The 18743-nt window shown below is 35.5% G+C and overlaps 3 protein-coding genes across 5 annotated transcripts; 1 reads left to right on the forward strand and 2 right to left on the reverse strand.

Annotated features, from left to right (window-relative positions):
• Positions 1 to 864: 864 nt before the first annotated feature.
• LOC132190140 (U-box domain-containing protein 35) lies at positions 865 to 6014 on the reverse strand. The gene is made up of 10 exons (XM_059605038.2): positions 5816 to 6014; positions 5613 to 5725; positions 5413 to 5534; positions 4462 to 4664; positions 4317 to 4374; positions 3794 to 4097; positions 3103 to 3204; positions 2235 to 2663; positions 1056 to 1814; positions 865 to 939 (listed from the first exon to the last, which is right to left on the reverse strand). The coding sequence occupies exons 1-10, from the start codon at positions 6012 to 6014 to the stop codon at positions 874 to 876; spliced, it is 2355 nt and encodes a 784-aa protein (XP_059461021.2). The 3' UTR covers positions 865 to 873.
• Positions 6015 to 8171: 2157 nt separating this feature from the next.
• On the reverse strand, positions 8172 to 13768 carry LOC132188995 (ribonuclease H2 subunit B). Of its 3 annotated transcripts, none has more exons than XM_059603458.2 (11): positions 13662 to 13768; positions 13209 to 13292; positions 12142 to 12201; positions 11697 to 11798; positions 10929 to 11005; positions 10236 to 10359; positions 9699 to 9763; positions 9383 to 9452; positions 8877 to 8952; positions 8620 to 8713; positions 8172 to 8429 (listed from the first exon to the last, which is right to left on the reverse strand). In XM_059603458.2, exons 2-11 carry the CDS (start codon positions 13255 to 13257, stop codon positions 8310 to 8312), a joined length of 837 nt encoding a protein of 278 aa, XP_059459441.2. In that variant the 5' UTR covers positions 13258 to 13292; positions 13662 to 13768; the 3' UTR covers positions 8172 to 8309. The 3 variants fall into 3 exon arrangements, with proteins under 3 accessions (XP_059459441.2, XP_059459442.2, XP_059459443.2); XM_059603459.2 differs by lacking the exon at positions 13662 to 13768 and adding an exon at positions 13562 to 13651; XM_059603460.2 differs by lacking the exon at positions 11697 to 11798.
• A 1185-nt stretch (positions 13769 to 14953) lies between these two features.
• On the forward strand, positions 14954 to 15474 carry LOC148583646 (small ribosomal subunit protein eS28). Its single transcript, XM_088510566.1, has one exon. The coding sequence runs from the start codon at positions 15040 to 15042 to the stop codon at positions 15235 to 15237; it is 198 nt and encodes a 65-aa protein (XP_088366692.1). The 5' UTR covers positions 14954 to 15039; the 3' UTR covers positions 15238 to 15474.
• Positions 15475 to 18743: the final 3269 nt, after the last annotated feature.

Genomic DNA, 18743 nt, shown 5'->3' on the forward strand with positions numbered 1-18743 from the left:
AAAACACAAAAACACAAAAATTCGACACTTCAAACTTAAACGCTTAATTAGATATTTAAAAAATGAATAATGTAACGTACCAATTTTTCATCCGGATGGAAGTCTTTCCTTTACAAAAAGTGGACGGGAGATCACTCCCGTAGCGTAACTCCACTTTTTGTAAAGATAAATCCTTTTCATCCCAATGAAATCCGGATGAAAAAGTTGGTACCTATCATTTCCTTTCAAAACAAAAAAAAAAAACATAAAACGTCACTCGGATCTTTGCATGGTCTCTCTCTCAAGTGCTGGAGAAAGAGACGAAATTTTCTCTTGCACTATCCCCAGTCTATTGTAATGATCCGAAATTTAGAATAGAAAAACTTTACAGCAAAATTTACAGGAAAGTATCTCAGTGTAACATATTGTTAAAATTTTTTGGCACAAAAATCGCAGAAGTTTTACATTTGGTGACAGAGAAGAGCACCTGCACCTGCCTTTAGGGGATGCTGGTGCCTGTTGGCTACCTATATATGCATGTGTTGTGGAAGCAGGTGAAAGTTACATGTATTTTTTTTTTCTTTTGGTGGTATATATATATATACTATGTGCACAAAACTTATCTAATTTTTTCAGTGGGGACAAGAAGAAAATGATAATTTAAAGAGGGTGGTTACCAATTACCATATATAGTATACAAGCTAGTATATATGCTGAGGAAAATTGTGACACCATCTTGATTCGCTGTACAGTAAGGATGATGAAGTCTGCCAACACAGCTTTGAGAATCAAAGATGATCAATTTACCTACAAAATGTACAATTCACCCCTGTGGTTACAATCCCTTTGGACACAGCTTTGAGATGAATCAAAGATGCTAAGAGAAGATGGTCATCAAAGAGTAGTGGTTGATGGCGTTCTGGAGCTCTCTCCAGAATGTGCATGTGGAAGATCCCCATCCTACAACAAGTCAATATTATGTTGCAAATGCTACGAGGGAAATCTTTCATTATAGAATTTGAAGTATATGAACACAAAAAAGGTTGAGCTTAATTATGATCAAGTGTCAAACTTACTAGCTGCAGGGAAACTTGGCTGTGGCGTGGTGAGGAGCCTGCACTGCCATTCAACAAACTGTGATGCATAGTTTCTTCAGCAAATGCTCTCAATCTTTCAAGCTCTGGCAACACATCCTTCCCAAGATCGGGCCTGTCTTTTCGTCTCAACTCCGCGCACTGGAGCGACAGTTTGGCGAAGCACAAAGCCTCTTCAACCGGCCAATCCGGCACAGCTTGATCCAGCATTTCGGCAAAAGTCCCCTTTTCAATAGACCTTTCAACATGGTGAGTCAATCCCATTGGTGGCTTGGCTGTTATCATTTGCAGAAACATGATTCCAAGGGAGTATATATCAGATTTCACTCCAAGCATGCCTGTTTGCTGATACTCTGGATCTATATAGCAGAATGTGCCGGCCGTCGATGTCATTCGATACTGCGTCACGTTGTCTGCCACCGTCGGCGGCACTAGCCTCGCCAAGCCAACGTCGCTAATCTTGCTGACATAGTTGCGGTCAAGCAAGATGTTGCCTGGTTTTAAGTCACGGTGCACCAGTGGCTCTGGTTTTGTCTGGTGGAGGAACAGCAAGCCAGTGCCTATTTCGGCTGCAATTTTAAACCTGTGCTGCCAAGAAAGAGGTGGAGTGTTGCCTCTGCAGAAGAGACGATCCTCTAAGCTCCCCTTGGACATAAACTCGTATACCAAGCACCCATATTCCGGGCAGGCTCCTAGGAGGAGAACCATGTTGGGATGTCGAATGCAGCTCAATATCTCAATCTGTTAATGCTCATGACCAAGTCATATATATAGTTAGAATCGTCGCTTATTTCAAAAGTTTAAGTCGATAGGAAAATAGTAGATTTAATAATTTAAATTAGTCTAACACGTAAATTCTTTAACTAAAATTGGGTGAATGATAGACACAAGATTCGAATTCATGACATTTGTTCTGATACCATATTGAATCATTACCACTTATACAAAAAGTTTAAGCTGATAGAAAAATGGTGGATTCATAGCCTATTTGAGATTACACTGGGAAATAAGAAAAAGCCATGAAGAGTTTTTTAGGAAAAAAAAGCCTCATTTTCAAGTTTCTCCCAAAAGTTTTAGGCTTTCTTAGAGCAAATAAGAATAATTTTTCTCCTACTCTTGGTTGAATATATTATCCAAAATTGAGTTATGTTTTGGAGATACCTCTTGCTGAAACTGTGACCTTCCTTGAGCTGCATCTGGACGAAGAACCTTGATTGCAACAGGTGTATGGTCCAGATGACCCTTATATACAGGTCCATAACCCCCTTCTCCAATCTTGCGGGAAATGGCAAAAAATTCAGTAGCTGCTTCAATCTCTGTAATTGAGTACCTCCTATACCTAACATCTGAATGTGCTAGAGCATCAAGTGCCTTCCTCTTCTCTTCTCCTTCTCTCAGTGCTTTCATTTCTGCACTAATTCTTTTTTGTGCTTCCAGTTCTGCTATCCTCTTGGCTGCTTCAGCAGCCTCCATGGCTGCCCTGGACTTGGCCTTCTCCTTTTCTGCAATGGCCAATGCTGCTTCCTCAGCCATATGTGCCTCGTCCAACCTCCGCTCTTCTTCCCATTTCCACCGCTGCAGCTCTACTGTCTGTTATATATGCCATATTCATTATTATCCAGAGCTTACAAAATACATGATAGGAATATGAAAGAGAGAAAAAAGCGAAAGCTGAAAGAGACACAATGAAGCGTTAGAGCTACATCTTGTACATTAAAGTACATATTAATATGAATTACGATGGCCTTTATTGAGTAATGCTATATACCAAATAAGTATCCCCTTTCATCCCTAAAACTAATATGGCGTGATCCCCATAGAAAATACCATGCTACATCAGTTTTGAGGATGAAATGAGGATACTTGTTTGGTATATAACATTACACGTCTTTATTTATAAAAATGATAGATGCGGTGAACCATTAAACTTTGAAAGGAATAAACCCTAAAAAAAGAAAAAGAATAAAGTAGAATGTTTTGTATTCTAACACTGTAAAATTATGACAGGCATAAATCAGATTTAATTTACCTTTTGTTTTGCTGTGAGTGCTTCTTTGCAGGCAGTACTGTACATTTCTATTGTTTGCTTGAGTTCTAGCCTTAGCCTCCTCATTTCAGCCTCCACGTCTTCCTGTATTTTTCATTACAAGATTACTCATCTCAAGTTCTTTGAAAAAATTGTTTCTTCAGCCAACACATATGAGATTGGGACAAGAAAGTTGTAGCCATGCTTCCTAAGAGGGTGGTTGGCCTTCTTAAAACTAGCTAAGAGGAAAATCCAATAATGTGCTCGTATGAAAAGTGTTGTATTTATTTCTTTTGGGTGAATTGACATAGTCATTTTATTATCGGGTCTATAATGGGTTGGGCAATTCTACAAACACTTGAGGAAGTATATACTCACACCCTAAATATAAATGGAGTTGGCCTATTAGACTTCATTAAGTCATCAGTAAAATTTTAAAGTTGAGGTACTAGTCTCCTCCACACGCACAAACAGGACACAGCGATAAAGCATAGATGGAAAACTCGTCGTCTAACAATAAAGGTATATACGTTTATCTCTTCCACTTGTTCTTCACATGCTATAGAGAGAGACTGACTTATCTAGTTTAATTCTAACAAAAAGGACATCATCTATATATATATATATATATATATAGAGAGAGAGAGAGAGAGAGAGAGAGAGAGAGAGTTCTACAGAAAAGATGGGTACTTACCATTGAGTGCGGTGAGTTGGATAAGCTATCAGTGTCGTGTGAGTTTCGTGATGAAAATTCAGTTGGAGAGGTGACATCCAGTGACCTCCATCGATGCGGTGATTCAAAGCCCTGGTTAAGGTCAATATCTGATGAGTGTGACATCCGTGGGGGAATCCTGCCACCAGGATCTAGACTCTCGTAACCTGAAGTGAGTATCCGGTCAACGCTATGCCTCCCCGAGCTGATATAGGATATGTCACTCTCCGGCATAACTAGTTCCCCATACGACTTCCCATTCAACCCTCTCCCAACAAATGGTGACCTGCTTCCAATCACAATTTTACACAGTAGTTGATAGTTAAAACCCACTATATGACAAGAAATATATCAAGAGAAATACTATTTAGTAGATTATTATATGACTGTTACATAACTGAGATAATGTATAACAGTAAAACTTGATTGTCATACAATTGAGATGACATGTCATCTCAGTTGCATGACACTCGTATGGTATAACAATCTACTAAACAACACTCACCTAATGACGTCCGTCTCTTCTTGTGCAGGCTCAGATGGCGGTGGCGGCTTATCGGCTCCTGAAAGAGGATCCACAAGATAGTTTAAACGGGAAGAAACTTAGAGAAATGAAGAAAGGGTTAAAAAGAAAGAAAAAGAGTTGAAACCTTTGACATTTGAATCCCTGTCGGATGTATCTGATTTGATGCTGTCTTGATTAACAAGTTGGTAACGTAAGGGAGAGAAGGATGGTGCAGGGCGTGAGGCAGATCGCATGGATTGAATCTTTCCCTTGGATATCACATAAACATTCGTAAAATCTGGTGCTCCTTTTAATATACAGCTTGGAATGTCCGATGTCTTGAATCTTCTGAGAATAAAGGTTTGTGAGGGTTAATTAAGTTAAGTTTTCAGATTAAAAAAAAAAAAAAAAAAAAAAAAAAAGAATACTTAGCCAGCCATTTAATATTGTGCATACTTAATTAGTATATATATCCCACACAGTCGGCAAACATGGACTCTTGAGAAATGCTATTTTTCATTCTCCTGTCTATCTTTGTCCAACTTCATCTATATTTTATTTTTTTCAAATTTACCATTGAATTTGTAGGATCAACTTGTATGTCATACAGATCCAGTGGTGGATTCAAAAAAGACTTTGAGAAAATAGCATGTCTCGAGATTATTTATCTCAAGCCTTAAACAGTAATCAATATGTATTTCTACAAGATGAATGATATTTAGTAGACTGTTATACAAATGTCATACGTACAAATCAGTTAAAATTAGCTATTGATTTTCTTTTTTACAAACCCTTGTTCATCTAAATACTGATTTTCATCGTCACATCATTCCAGTTGTATAACATTCATATAACAGTCTACTAAATAACATTACTCTTTGTGCAATAATGTACATCACTTTCACAAAAACCCTAATTCTACTCAATCACTAAATCCTAACCTCAATTTGTCAGATTTTGGGCCAAACCCATTATTGAAATATTACAAAATTAATAACACTAAACTTTAAAAATTAAAAATCAATAACTTAATTAATTAATAAAACCTAAATAACCTAAAAGAGCAATTTCATAAATATTGAAGGATCGTACGTACCTAAGAAAGCCAGTTTTTGATGAGGCGCCAACAACCAGATTCTCAATAGAAGATTGACTAACATATTCAGTTAATGCCTTTGCTACGTCTGTGTCTTCTAGTACGATATCTTTTGCATGGATCTGTTCATCATCTCATAATTATGTATATATATATGCATGAATTTTACTATATATATATATATAACAATAATCACTTACGTCTTTACGTGTACAAAAACAACGAAAAGGAAGGAACAATTCCTTGGTTTGTTGATCAGGATCTCCGCATACCAGTGTGTTCTCACCCCCAAAACCACCAATATTGTTTACTCCTGCGCCCAAAAATAAATGCAAACAATGAGAATGCTTTGGAAATGGTTCATTACATACCAAAGGAAAAGATGATGATCATTCTCACTCACTTGGGGAATGAAGAGAAGGTGAGGAATGCAAGGGTGATTTGAGGTTGACATGGATGAGAAAGACGGTGTTGCCCTTCTGGAGGAGATGTTCAATGCTCCATTTCATTGCAATTTGGCTGCCTTTGTCTCTGTCTATTGCCACCGCCACCAACCCATTCCCTGCTCTTCTTTCCCCAGCTTGATTTCTTGCCAACCACATGATCTTCTCCCTCCAAAAACCCTCTCTCTTTCTAGCTCTACCTTTATATATTTATATTTATATTTATATATATATTATTATAATATGTACGTACGTTATTTATTAACAAACCACAACCTTAATCAATCAAATTTTGCACAAATTTGTTCATTCTGTTTTCAATATGGATCCCCTTTATCTCCCTCCAAAACCCTAATAAGAGAGACAAAGAAGGTTCCTTTTTTGAGCTTTCTCTCGTTTCCTTGACGTTAATTTTATTTTCTTGGTAGCCACGGAATCAATCACCTGACCTCCTTTCCTTTCTGTTCATCTGTTTGTTTCCCTCTTCCTAAATTAGAAGGTGGGTTCTTTACTTCTTTTAGCTAATTTGACATCTTCAACCCAATCTTCCCACGAATATCTCTGTTTCAGATGAATGCATGATCACTGGCGTTAGAGAGCGCCCGCCATTAGCGGGCTGCGCCGTACGTGTTTCTCTGTTTGACCAACTCTAAAACGAATGTTCTTTATTATCCATTGCAGATGTCCGTTTTTCAGGTGTATGTCGTCGTCCAATTTTGGTAGTCCGTACAGTCTACAGTCAATATTTTCTAAGCTTGGGGTCAAGCTTCGAATTTTATCAAAGAAGATAACTTCTATAAGGAGTTGGGGTTGGTTCACCAGCTTCTTATAGAAGTTATTCTCTTAATAAAATAATGATTTTGAAAGTTACATCATTTTTTGAGCAACTTCTAAAATTACTCTGGATAGTTTTTACATTAAAAATAAATAAATAAAAATCATCACATGCAGGCGAAAATCATATGGCCCTCATGCAGCTTTTTGGTATTTTCAATTTTTTTAATTATTATTATTTTTTCAAATGGTTTTTTTTAATAACTTCTAAAGGAATATTGCAGAGAAAAAAATTAAAAAATATATATAGAGAGTTAATTTAGGGGGCTAAAGTATAGTTTTTCGGTATAAATTTTTTTGGTTATGTGATGTAACACCCAGGTCTCATATTAGGAAAGAAGCGTAGCTTGCATAAAGTGAGTGATTTATAAAGATAATAGGATATTCACTCCGTTAAGGGTTTGTTTAGGTGAAATAATGATAGCCCATTTCGGGTAGAATATACTACGAAATTCCACTTATTTGATACTTTTATTAATCACAAGCTAGTCTTTAAATAGAATACAATTAGATACACCTAAATGATAATGATTATAGTATTCAAATAAAATCTAATCTTAGTTTTAAATAATATAATCCTGATTAATTAATTAATTAATTAAAATCCTATTCTATCTCAGCTACTAATTCAATCTAATCCTAACTTCATCCCTAAAAGAAGGTGCTGCTGACTGCTGTCTTGTTTGTCTCTGCGGAAATTTGTTTACAGTAACTGGGTTGGTTGTATTATTGTTGAATTGTAGTAGAGTTGTTGCTGGTTTGTGTATTTGCAGGATTCCAAGTGTAGTTTGTTTAGTTGCTGGTTCATTTGGTGTTAAAAAAATTAAAAAAAAAAAAGTAAATACATGGTTCACGTGTTCACTTTTTACCTAGTTTGTCAAATACCTAAAAATACTATGTTTGTTAAATTTTATATTCCATCTTTTGTTTAGAAAACTTTGTTTTTTGTTTCTAAAATAAAAACATTAACAAATAACCTAAAAACACATTTTTATCTTTATGTCACATAAAAAACACATTTTCAAACTAAAAATAAAAAACACCCGACACACATTAACAAACAAAGCTCGTCTCCAAGTTGTTGGTTGTATAAAATCACGTTTATTATGCGACATTTTACTAGGCTGTTAAATAGAGGAGTAACGCTAAAAGAATGACAAGTTGTTCTTTCTTGTATCCTCCAAAATATAGCGTGGCTTTTAAAATTACCAGTAAATCAAAATTCAATAATGATTTTAAAAGCCACCTCACATTAAAAAAGATACAAGGACTACTTTGTACAAACTTCTCCATTTTCCACTTCGCTTTATAACAAATTATAATAAAGTGCTTGTGTTACATAAATCAGGTCTTGGAAGACTCTTCTTTTGATGGGAAAAAGGACTCTAATCCAACACCTTATTACCCTTTTTTTTTTTTTTCAGTGACGTAATTATTTTTCTTACCAAGTTTGGAAGAAGAAGATTGTAAGAAACACCATAATTACGCTAACTTAGAAATTTCTTATATTTTAGGTATGCCAAAACTAGAGCATGGGAGTCAATGCCAATGCATGAAGATGTGCTCAGAGGCAGTTTGACTGTAATGGGAATGGCTAATATCTGTCTTTGTTACAGTGGTTCATTTTCCCCTTCTTGACGCCCTAGAAAACATGTCTTTGATGTTCCTTGATTCTGTCTCCACTTTCACCTTTTTAGCTTGCTTTCCAGTTTTTGCACTCTTTTTGTCACTTCCTTTTCCCTGATAAAAATAGTGCAGCATAAAGAGCATTCAGAATGAATTGAACAAAATCCCTCATGCATCTCTCTCTCTCTCTCTCTCACTTAGCAGATCATAAGTTGAGGTTCTCCCTTAGACAAATAAAATATGTGCAGCCAATAAGTTCTCATAAATTTACGGCAAAGCGACCTTTAACTCCGACAATTCATACCTGTAAGGTACTCTGAGATCCTAGGTTACTTCCTGAAGCAGCTGAAAGGGTCTCAAATTCTGGTGCTTCTCTAGTTGCCTCTGTTAAATTTATCCTGCAAACGTATTCGGTAGCCTAGACTGGGTTAAAGAATCTTAAAAAAATCACTTTAACCATAAACATGTCATTGAAATACTTGAGATATTTCTAAAAAAACACACAGTAAGATATAATAGAGTATCAATGTGTTGAATAGGAAAAGGTAAATATGGGAATACTTCAGATGATCACACAGAAGCTTCAACCAAGGCTCATCTTTTACGTACTCCCTCAATATTGAAACTGCATCAGCTACTGCACTAGTAACAGAGGAGAATTAATGAAGAGAAAATGTGATTTCATGCGAAACCAGACTATGCACTTGACAAGTTGACATGCAAACTAAAATTACTGATGGCATCACAAGAACAACACAATCCGATTGGCTTTATAGTTTCCAACCACACCCACCACCTCCCCACCCATTTTCTTGTAAGGACAAATTATTGAATAACTAGTAATAATAATCATAAGGTATCAGATTATTTGCTATGGAAAGTAAATTAACTGACATGAACCCTTAATCTTGCTACAAAGTCCATTCTATCAAGAAGAAAATAGGTTCACCACACTTTTCTCATTTCTACATAAAATATAGTGAGGAAAAATCTATTAAGAGAAACATGATTTAGCTAGCAAATTCATGATATGAGAAGATTATAAACTTTTTCAATTATAATTATACATGTATCCTTCTCTTGTTGTGCAGCATAGTTTTTGTCGAGTGCACAAAGCGTCTGTTTTAGCTCACATATCTGCAATTACAAAAATACCTGTAACATTATTAAAGGAACAAAAAAAATCTAAAATGAATACAAGATATTTAATTTCTTTCAGACATGGTCTATAAGCCTCAAAGAAAGGTCAGTTCTATTCATCAGATGTCTTAAAAGTGTTTAGGTCTTACCAAAACACTTACTAAACATAAACAGGAGGATTGGCTCTTCCAATTTGATACATCCGCATATATCAAAATTAAGTTTAAGCAGATGAAGACATACCTTGTGGTATAACCAAGCTAGAACCTTTGAGTCATCAAGTCTAAAAAACTTTGATGATCCAACTTCTGAAAATATGGAGAGGGAGAGAGAAAGAGAGAGAGTGAGAGAGAGAATAATCATTATTAAAACAATGTCCATTTGATAAAATCCAAAACACTATTTGAGTATTATATCAAGAAAAAAAATCATACACAAATATAGGTATAAAAGAGTTCACCACGCGTTACATGCTATCAACATGGTTTGAGACCGATCCTTAGATCCTCAAGGTCCCTAAGGGCTAAGAATATTCAAATCACATACTAAGGACATGTATCTCCTCATTCCAAGAACGGATAGCATGGTCAGATTTCAATTTGTCAATTGATGGCATGTCAGAAACAGTGAAGTACCAAATGAAGAGCGATAATAAAAATGTGGACCCAAAAAAAAAAAAAAAAAACAGTCTAAGCTGATATATTCTAGCAGGCTCTAACTACAAGTTGCATTGGGAAAGTAACTTACGAAATAAATAAAATAGTGCAAGTAGACAGCTACCTTTGACGTCACAAACGATTTGCATTGAATTCTCTGCAATAGACAATAAATGTTGATATCCAGGATAGCCATTAATGAACATAATCTCATCTAATTGCCTGAATTTCCCAGAATCGTCCCCCTTCTGCATTCATTTCAAAGGAATATTACTGCAAGTAAGGTTAATAGAAAAACTGAATAATCAAAACAAAGAGTTGGCATTGATAGCTGATGCCAAGCCTAGAAGATATTATACTGTAACAAATCAGAATTGAAAAAGAGAAAATTGCATCTAGAAGGACACTCCACTGTGAAACGGGGTTAATATATAGTTACAACAGGGAGATATCGAAGACAGAATCTAAACTGTTTGCTCAACCTATCCAACGCAAATGGTTTATCACAATTGAATGAATATTCAAATGGTATATGATGATTCAATGAATAATTAAAATGGGAAAAATTAGCAGAACAGGATTTGCATTGCTAATCCAAATAGTGCGATTAAACCCGATAAATTATAATGAGAAATATTATACATACTCCTACTCCCACTCCCACACTACCGAATATACATTCATTGACGTGGCACTAAAAATCACCATTGGATACAAATTCAATAGTGATCCATCCAAAATATAATGGTGATTTTAGTGCTACAATAGGGAGTGGGAGAGTGGGAGTGTGTTTAGCACTACTCAATTATAATGATACCTTCATTCTAGCTTCCTCAAAAATGGGAAGCATAATGAAAACAGGATCAACTGGAGTTGCAGAATATAGGCGGCCATCTGTATGGGAAAATAAAGAGTTATGTTTAGTTAGCATTGCATTACTGGAAATGCAAACAAGTAGGAACCAAATCAAACAGTCATCAGATATTTCAAGGAGATCCAGGACAAAACAGAAAAAGTCACTATATTCATGAACTGCATTAGAGAACTAGAGTATGATGGCTGAACTAGTAGATAATATAGTCTTAATCCAAGTCATCTCCCCTCTGCCCTCTCTTTATGGGATTTTTTTTTTCTCCCTCCTGAATATTGTACTTTCAATTATCAAATGATTTAGCTGTGTGCCTTTTGGTCATCTAGGATTCAAGAAAAGATCAAGCATGGTAGTATGCCTATCTATCAGACCTGAAGTACAAAAAAATTGGCTCGACATGTGTATAAAAAGGTGTGCTTTTCTTCAATCAGGCGCACACTTGCACTTTGCACTTCATGCATAGGGCCATGAGACCTTTGCAATTAAGTGCATCTGGCACTTTCAACAACACCGAGAAAGAGGAAAAAACAAAAGGCAAAAGAAATGATTTAATGTAAAGATTGAGCATAATAGTAGATGCCCAAAAGAAATATACTGGTAGCAATTGTTTCTTGTGCCGCAAAATGTACTTGATAAAGCCAATGCACTTGCTCTAAAGATTAACATTTCTTAAAACCAAACTTTGAACTCTAACCATGCAAAACTAGCATCTACCTTCACAAACATAATCCCCCACAAACCAAGATCCATAAGATTGCTTAAACCAATGAAGTTCTTGAAGCAGCCCATTAACTAAGAGATAGCAAGTCTTGTTTCCTGCCAAATTAGTGAAAAGATTAAAAGTTGGAAGACGTTAGTATATACATGATGATAACCACTTCTGACTTCAATTAATAAATTTCATGTACAAATAAATACAAAGATATCCCAAACTTGACAGCAAGTGATGTCAGAAGGAACATGTAACCAAAGGGAGTGTTTGGCTTTCTATCTATCTTGTCTTTTCAACAGCAAACAAACCCCAACTCATTAAGGAGGAATTTTGCATAACTAGATCTTCAAATTCAAGAAGAGGAAAAAAACAGCTAACAAGATAAAGTAAACTAAAAGGGGGTGGGGGGGGAGAAAACAACACGAAATGAATAATCTTGTACATCACCTGATTTTGGATGGCGAAGTGATAGCAACTGTCCAACACCATTTCCTGTTGCCCCAGGATCTAAACAGGTACGGCCAAAAACATCAGAATACTCAAATTGATGCATCAATGATAGCAAGTAATAACAACATAAATTGACAAAGAAGTTAAACTGCTTAGCAAAAGAATATAATGGTCAACAAAATCCTTACCAAAAAGCTAGAAACTACAAAATCACCCTTCGGTCTATGACTGCCTTACCTATGATATTCAAGTACTCAACTAAAGTGCTTAGAAATATACATACAAGAAGGACCTCTCTTCCAATTTGTACGCTAAAAAGTTCTCTATAAGCCAAGCAAATCAGTAAACACAAATGCGAATCAATCAGAAGCTACTAGCCCCCACCCCACACCCCAGACCAGAGAGAGAGAGCGAGAGAGAGAGAGAATCAGCAGCTCTGAGTAAGTCAGTAGCAGTTCATTGTTAGCTAAAGCAAAGAAAATATTCAACACAACACAAATGCTTCTATCTTCTATCCTTCATCTATATACCATTCCAGGCTTCCACATTTTTCTACATCATCCAAAATTACTGTATTGTACTTGGAATTGGCTCACATCAATATATCAGATATACTACCCATTATCTATTGAAGTGTCTAAACAGATCAATAAACAAATGTAATGGGTCATATTGTCATTTCAAGCGGATGGTCAATGATTGCAAGTTCTAGTCTTATTGATCATCGAGTTAATGCTACTCTTCACATCCATTTAACACCGACTGACGTGAAGTGTTTTAAGTGACTTCTATGTCAGCCACTTAAAGAAAAATGAAAGCTAACTAAAACATGGCACATCAACCGATGTGAAATGGGTATGATAAATGAGTGTAAAGAGTAACATTACTCTTGGACATCATATCTCAATATATTGAGAGCTCTTATTGACACCTTTTCCATAAACGTTATCTTGAACCATACCCTGTATTTATAATCGAGAAAAGTATATGTTCTTCAAAGGAAAGATAGCAGAATTAAAGAGAATACTAGGGCCATGGAATCCAATGGTCAGGGAGTTCATTACCCGATGCAATCAGAAGACGGGTTTCATCAACACCTTCCCACCAAGCCATGGAAATTATAACAAGCCCCAGAAAGCTTTTCAATCCTAGCAGTCACCCAACAATACTTATTAAACTGCAGCGACAGTTCCAAACACATACACAAACATACATGGAACACATGGAATAATGGGAACATTCAAATAAAACAACATCGTATTTCCCATATTATGAAAGCTATTTCTAACGCAACCCTCACCAAGGGAAACAAAAAATCGAAAATCCAACATGTTAAAAGTATAATCGTGATGAACTATAGACAGTCTAAATGGAGATGCGTGAAAGAGTTTGCAATTTTCTTGACAGTTAAACATACCAGTGGATAAAGTTGTAACCGTTAAGCTTCAAAAAAATCGCTGGGAAAATAAAACAGATAAATGAAAAACCGTAGGAATTAAATAGAAAAATGTGCTCACAGATTCTCCGGACAGAGAGAAGAAGAAGAAATTTTTGGAGCTATGGGAAAGTAAAATAACGAGCTCCCTCAGAGTATGAGAGTTTGGGCGGGTTGACCCAAATCAGCTTCAAGTCATCAACCCCGCTCCATCATAGCTTTTTTTATTATTATTTGGGAAAACTCCATAAAACTCCCATGAACTTCCAGTCAATTTGAAAAACTCTCCTTATATTTTCAAAACTCTCATTTAGGCCTTCTGAACTTTGATTTTCTCTCATTTTTGACCATTTTAACATTAAACTATTTCGTTTTGGATGTTTTATACCCATTTTACCCTTCCCCAAAACTACGTCGTTTTGTGTCATAAAATTACAACACCTACTCAGCCCAAAACGACGTCGTTTTAGGCATTAATTTTTATTTATTTTTATTTTTTTCAAAAAAAAAAAAAAAAAAAAACCGGAGTGGCCCTTGGCCAAAATGGGGTGCCGAAACACCCCATGTTTGGCCAGCCACCCCCTGGCTGGTCTGGGGGTGCCCGGACCACCCCCTTGGCCATGGGGGTGGTCCGGCAGAACCCAAAAGGCCAAAAAAAAAATTGGGAGGGGGGGGGGGGGGGGATGGGGTGCATTTGGGGTGGCCGGACCACCCCCAAAAACACCCCATCCCCTTTTTTTTTGGCCAAGAGGGTGGCCGGACTACCCCCTTTGCCATGGGGGTGGTTCGACCACCCCCAGATCGGCCAGGGGGTGGCTTCCTGATTTTCCCCCTTTTTTTTTCTTTTTTTTTTTTAAATTTTTAATTTTTTAATTTTGCTTTTAAAAAAAATAAATAAATAAATTAAAGCCTAAAACGACGTCGTTTTGGGCTGGGTAGGTGTTGTAGTTTTATGACACAAAACGACGTAGTTTTAGGGAAGGGCAAAATGGGTATAAAAAGTCAAATTGTTTGACTTTAACGTTAAAATGGTCCAAAGTAAAAGAAAACCAAAGTTTAGGGGGTCTAAGTGAGAGTTTTAAAAATTCAGGAGAGTTTTTTAAAACGGCTGAAAGTTCAGGGAGGCTTTCTGAAGTTTCCCCTTATTATTTTTATTTTTATTACACTATAACATTTCTCTAAAAATTATATATATTTAAAAAAATTATATATCAGGGGATTATTATTCTATTTATGATAAATTATTGTCTCTAAAAAAAATGATAAATTATTAATTTTAGAATTAATTTTTACTAAAAAAAGAATTAATTTTTAATTTAAACGCCATTGAAAAAATTAAAAGGCAGTGCTATATATATATCGATGTATCTTTCTCATAAAACCCTAACCTAAGACTTCCCGCTTTCGTATTAGCTGCTGCCGCCTGCCGCTTGCCGCTCCTTTGCGCCGATCTGTCTGCCATGGAATCTCAGGTGAAGCATGCCGTGGTTGTGAAGGTGATGGGAAGAACGGGATCCAGAGGGCAAGTGACTCAGGTGCGAGTCAAGTTTCTTGATGATCAAAACAGGTTCATCATGCGTAACGTGAAGGGCCCGGTGAGGGAAGGCGATATCCTTACCCTGCTCGAGTCCGAAAGAGAGGCCAGGAGGCTTCGTTGAGGCTTCGTTGATGTCCCTAATCCATGGTTCTTCGTATTTGTTCCATTTTCATGGATTTTTATGTTTCTCTTGTTTTTCACTACTTAATTTTATGCTTGCTTAATATTCATATATGGATAGGATGGGGTTTATGTTTTTGTTGGATTTAATGTTTGGATCTGAAAATCCCTTGTATGAACTATGCCTATCGAGCAATATATTTTGATGAAATACATGGGTAAGCAGATTTTGAGTTTTCACAGAGTTTCAATCTCTCTCTCTTTCCTAAAAATTCTTTTTTGTTACAGTTTTCATCTGGGAAGAATTACTACATATCAAAAGTGATCTTAAAATAGGTACTGAGATTAAGGGATATAAAATTAATAATATAGATTTATTACCTGTTATATTTGATCGCATTGTCAAAACAAAATGTTTGTTGTTTATTTTTGGTTGAGTGAGAATTTTATAACCAAAAGAGACCAGTATGGTGATGGTTGAATCTTCCAGTATAGTAAATCAGTGATGGTTCCTCTCCATTATTCTTATGGTCAGAATTTGAAGTTGGTGCACCGTTATTATATTTGTGCTAAAATACAAGAAACTAAATTTTCTCTTAGCAATACAAAAAGCTGAAATGAATGACCATTGCCATTGGGCAAAAGCTTTATTTTTAAGCTTTTGTCAAAAATGTGTTTTGGCCATTTTTAGACTTTTTGGATCTTTAATAGCGCTTTTGCTTTTTGAGTCTTAAAAGCATTTTTAAGATCTTCAAACACAATCTCAAACATGCTCTTAATGTTTCGTTAAACCACACCGTTTCACAAATTGCAAACCTTTGGCCATTGGAGTTTGTTAGAGGAAATTAATTAGAAGCTTTGTCCAAAAATTTTGGGTAAACTACTACAGCAGAAGGAATTCCAAAAAAGAGTGCTGGTGGTTGCTGCAAAAATTAGAGCTCTACAACAGGGCAGAGCTTAGACAAACAAGCTCATGTTGGCCTACTTTGATAGTTTCTGAAGAAGAGCATGAGATAACAATTTCGTGATCCTACTTAGATAAATGAGCAAAGTTGGTCTTGTTTTTCTTGCATTGAATTTGTAAAAGTAGTGTTAGTAGGCACAGGAATGACAGATTTTATTAGGACAAGTAGAGAAATTTTAGGCCTATTTACTTTTAGGGTAGATTGAGGAATCCGTATGCCTCGTTTGATTTGCGGAATGAGTATTTCATTAGAAAAAAGAATAGTTATTATTGAGAGTAGAGGAGTGTAGAATGGAATAGTTATTCATATTTTTTAGTTTGTGATGATATATATGTTTCTTAGCGGAGGCAGTTAGTAGATTTTACTAACCGCTACTAACCGCCTTTTCACCCCACTAAAATCTCATTCATGGATTTTGTACTTTAAATATGTTTGTTACTCACTATTTATGCTTGTGAGGAAAACTTTATCTCTACGCTCGTTGGGTTCATGAGCAAACCTTTACATCTCCATGAGCATGTCACATCTGTGGAGAGTATGCTAAAAAATGCAAAATCATATATATATACTCATTACAAAATAAAGAAATAAAGACTCAATAAACAAAAAACAGTTTTTTGCTTTAATCCAAGGCAACAATGTTTTGTTAATATATATGTATATACACTAACAACTACTAAAGAATTTTCACATGCTCTTAAAACTCAATGCGAGTGAAAATTTTCAGCCAAACAAACACACTCTCAGTTTCAGATATACATGACCTTGAATTTCTATAAGAAAATATGTTTTGATTCCAGCCTTACTATTGTTGACACTCAACAATTGAAACCACTATGAAATAGGCGTAACACCGGCAAGTATATGTGAGTGCAATAATGTAAGCAAAATCAAACATCTCACATATAGATCATATTTAATCCGCTTAATCGAGAAAGAACAAGTAGTCTCATGAAAGGATGCCGAAAATAATTTACACCACACTAATTGGTTAGTCATGAAAGTCTTTGAACCATCCATTTATCAAGATCAAATAGGGGCTTTTATTGGGATGTAATGTATGGTTAAGAAAATAGAAATAATGAACAAATAGGCGATGGTTAAAATGGCAAGTATTACAAGAATAATTGAAAATTAAGCTTCTTTTGGTATCATCAATCAATTTCTTTTTCAAATCTTCCTTCAACAAAGCACTATTTCTTTTCCATTGTATACTTCGAGCCTTGAACAATAACCTTCTTTTTTTATTTTTTCAATCTTTTCTTTTGAGATAATTTACTTGACTTCATTCTTGAAACACTTTTTATATCATGAAATAATTTGATGGTAACCACACGCACGCAAACACACATACACAAAGACATAAACAACTTGTGTGATTTGTTTGGAATTTGGCATCAGGTAGGATATAACTACCTATATTGGTCATGGGCAGAGTCAGATGCCATATGTTAATTCAAATTGCATGTATTCATGAAATGGAATTTTCAAGCCATGTAAGACAGTGCGAAACTTGGGTATTAAGCTAAAACTTGTCCAATCAAGACCAAAACATCAAGCTCCTGCCCCATGTCCTGTTGTTTAAAACTTGTCACATTAAAGGAATTGGCTTAGGACCAAATCTTAAATCACAAAATGATTTTTCATCTTTGATATGTTAGAAATGGTTGCTTGTCAAATAGAGGAGTACGCCATTTCACTTGTTTCCATTAATCAATCAAGTATATAGGAATAATAGTCGAGTAATGATATAAGTTCTCATAGAGTCATTCTAAATGTGATGTCTTTTTATATCACCAATAAATTAAAAATCAATAATGATCATGCCAAATTCAACGGCGATTTTAAAAGTCACATTATATTTAGAAGGACTCATATCATTACTCATAATTGTAATAATTTGAAGAGTTAAATCAAATCTTTAGGATGTGTTATTCATTTTATTCCACTTGGGGAAAGTACAATGCTTTGTGAATCAAGTTTTTTTTTTTTTTCCTTAGAAAAAAAGGTTCACAACTATTGCTTTGTAATTCAATGTGAAATTTGTTGTTGCATCTGTAGGTGATTGATGAAGGCTTCTGCAACCGAATCTTCGTTTGGAGGGTGGCACACACAATGGGCAAGTTTGCACTGGCATGGGTTAGGGCATCCTAGCTCAGGTGTGCAATGAATTACTACAACATTCCTTGCATCTGCTCTTAACTGAAAACCTGTAACCACCACATTGGGGATTAATTAAGAAACAGACAATTTAAGTTATACTTCAACAACTAGTCTATTTCTTCTAACATATTTATGCTGTGAAATATATGGATCCAATTATGGTGAACAATAAAACAATTGAAAGAAGAGAATTTCTTACTAAAGGCAATGACCAAGAGGGTAACCAAGAAAGCCAGTTTGAATGAAGACTTCTCCATATCTTTTGGCTTGGTGTGTACAAATTTGATTTGTGATAGATATAGTGTTCTAATTCTGCACCTTAAGTAGCTTTTCTCTGCTACCTTACAATTATATAGTAGGTGAAACCATGTGATCAAAA

Source organism: Corylus avellana, chromosome 9, assembly GCF_965113065.1.
Source record: "Corylus avellana chromosome 9, dhCorAvel1.hap1.2, whole genome shotgun sequence".
Taxonomy (NCBI): domain Eukaryota; kingdom Viridiplantae; phylum Streptophyta; class Magnoliopsida; order Fagales; family Betulaceae; genus Corylus; species Corylus avellana.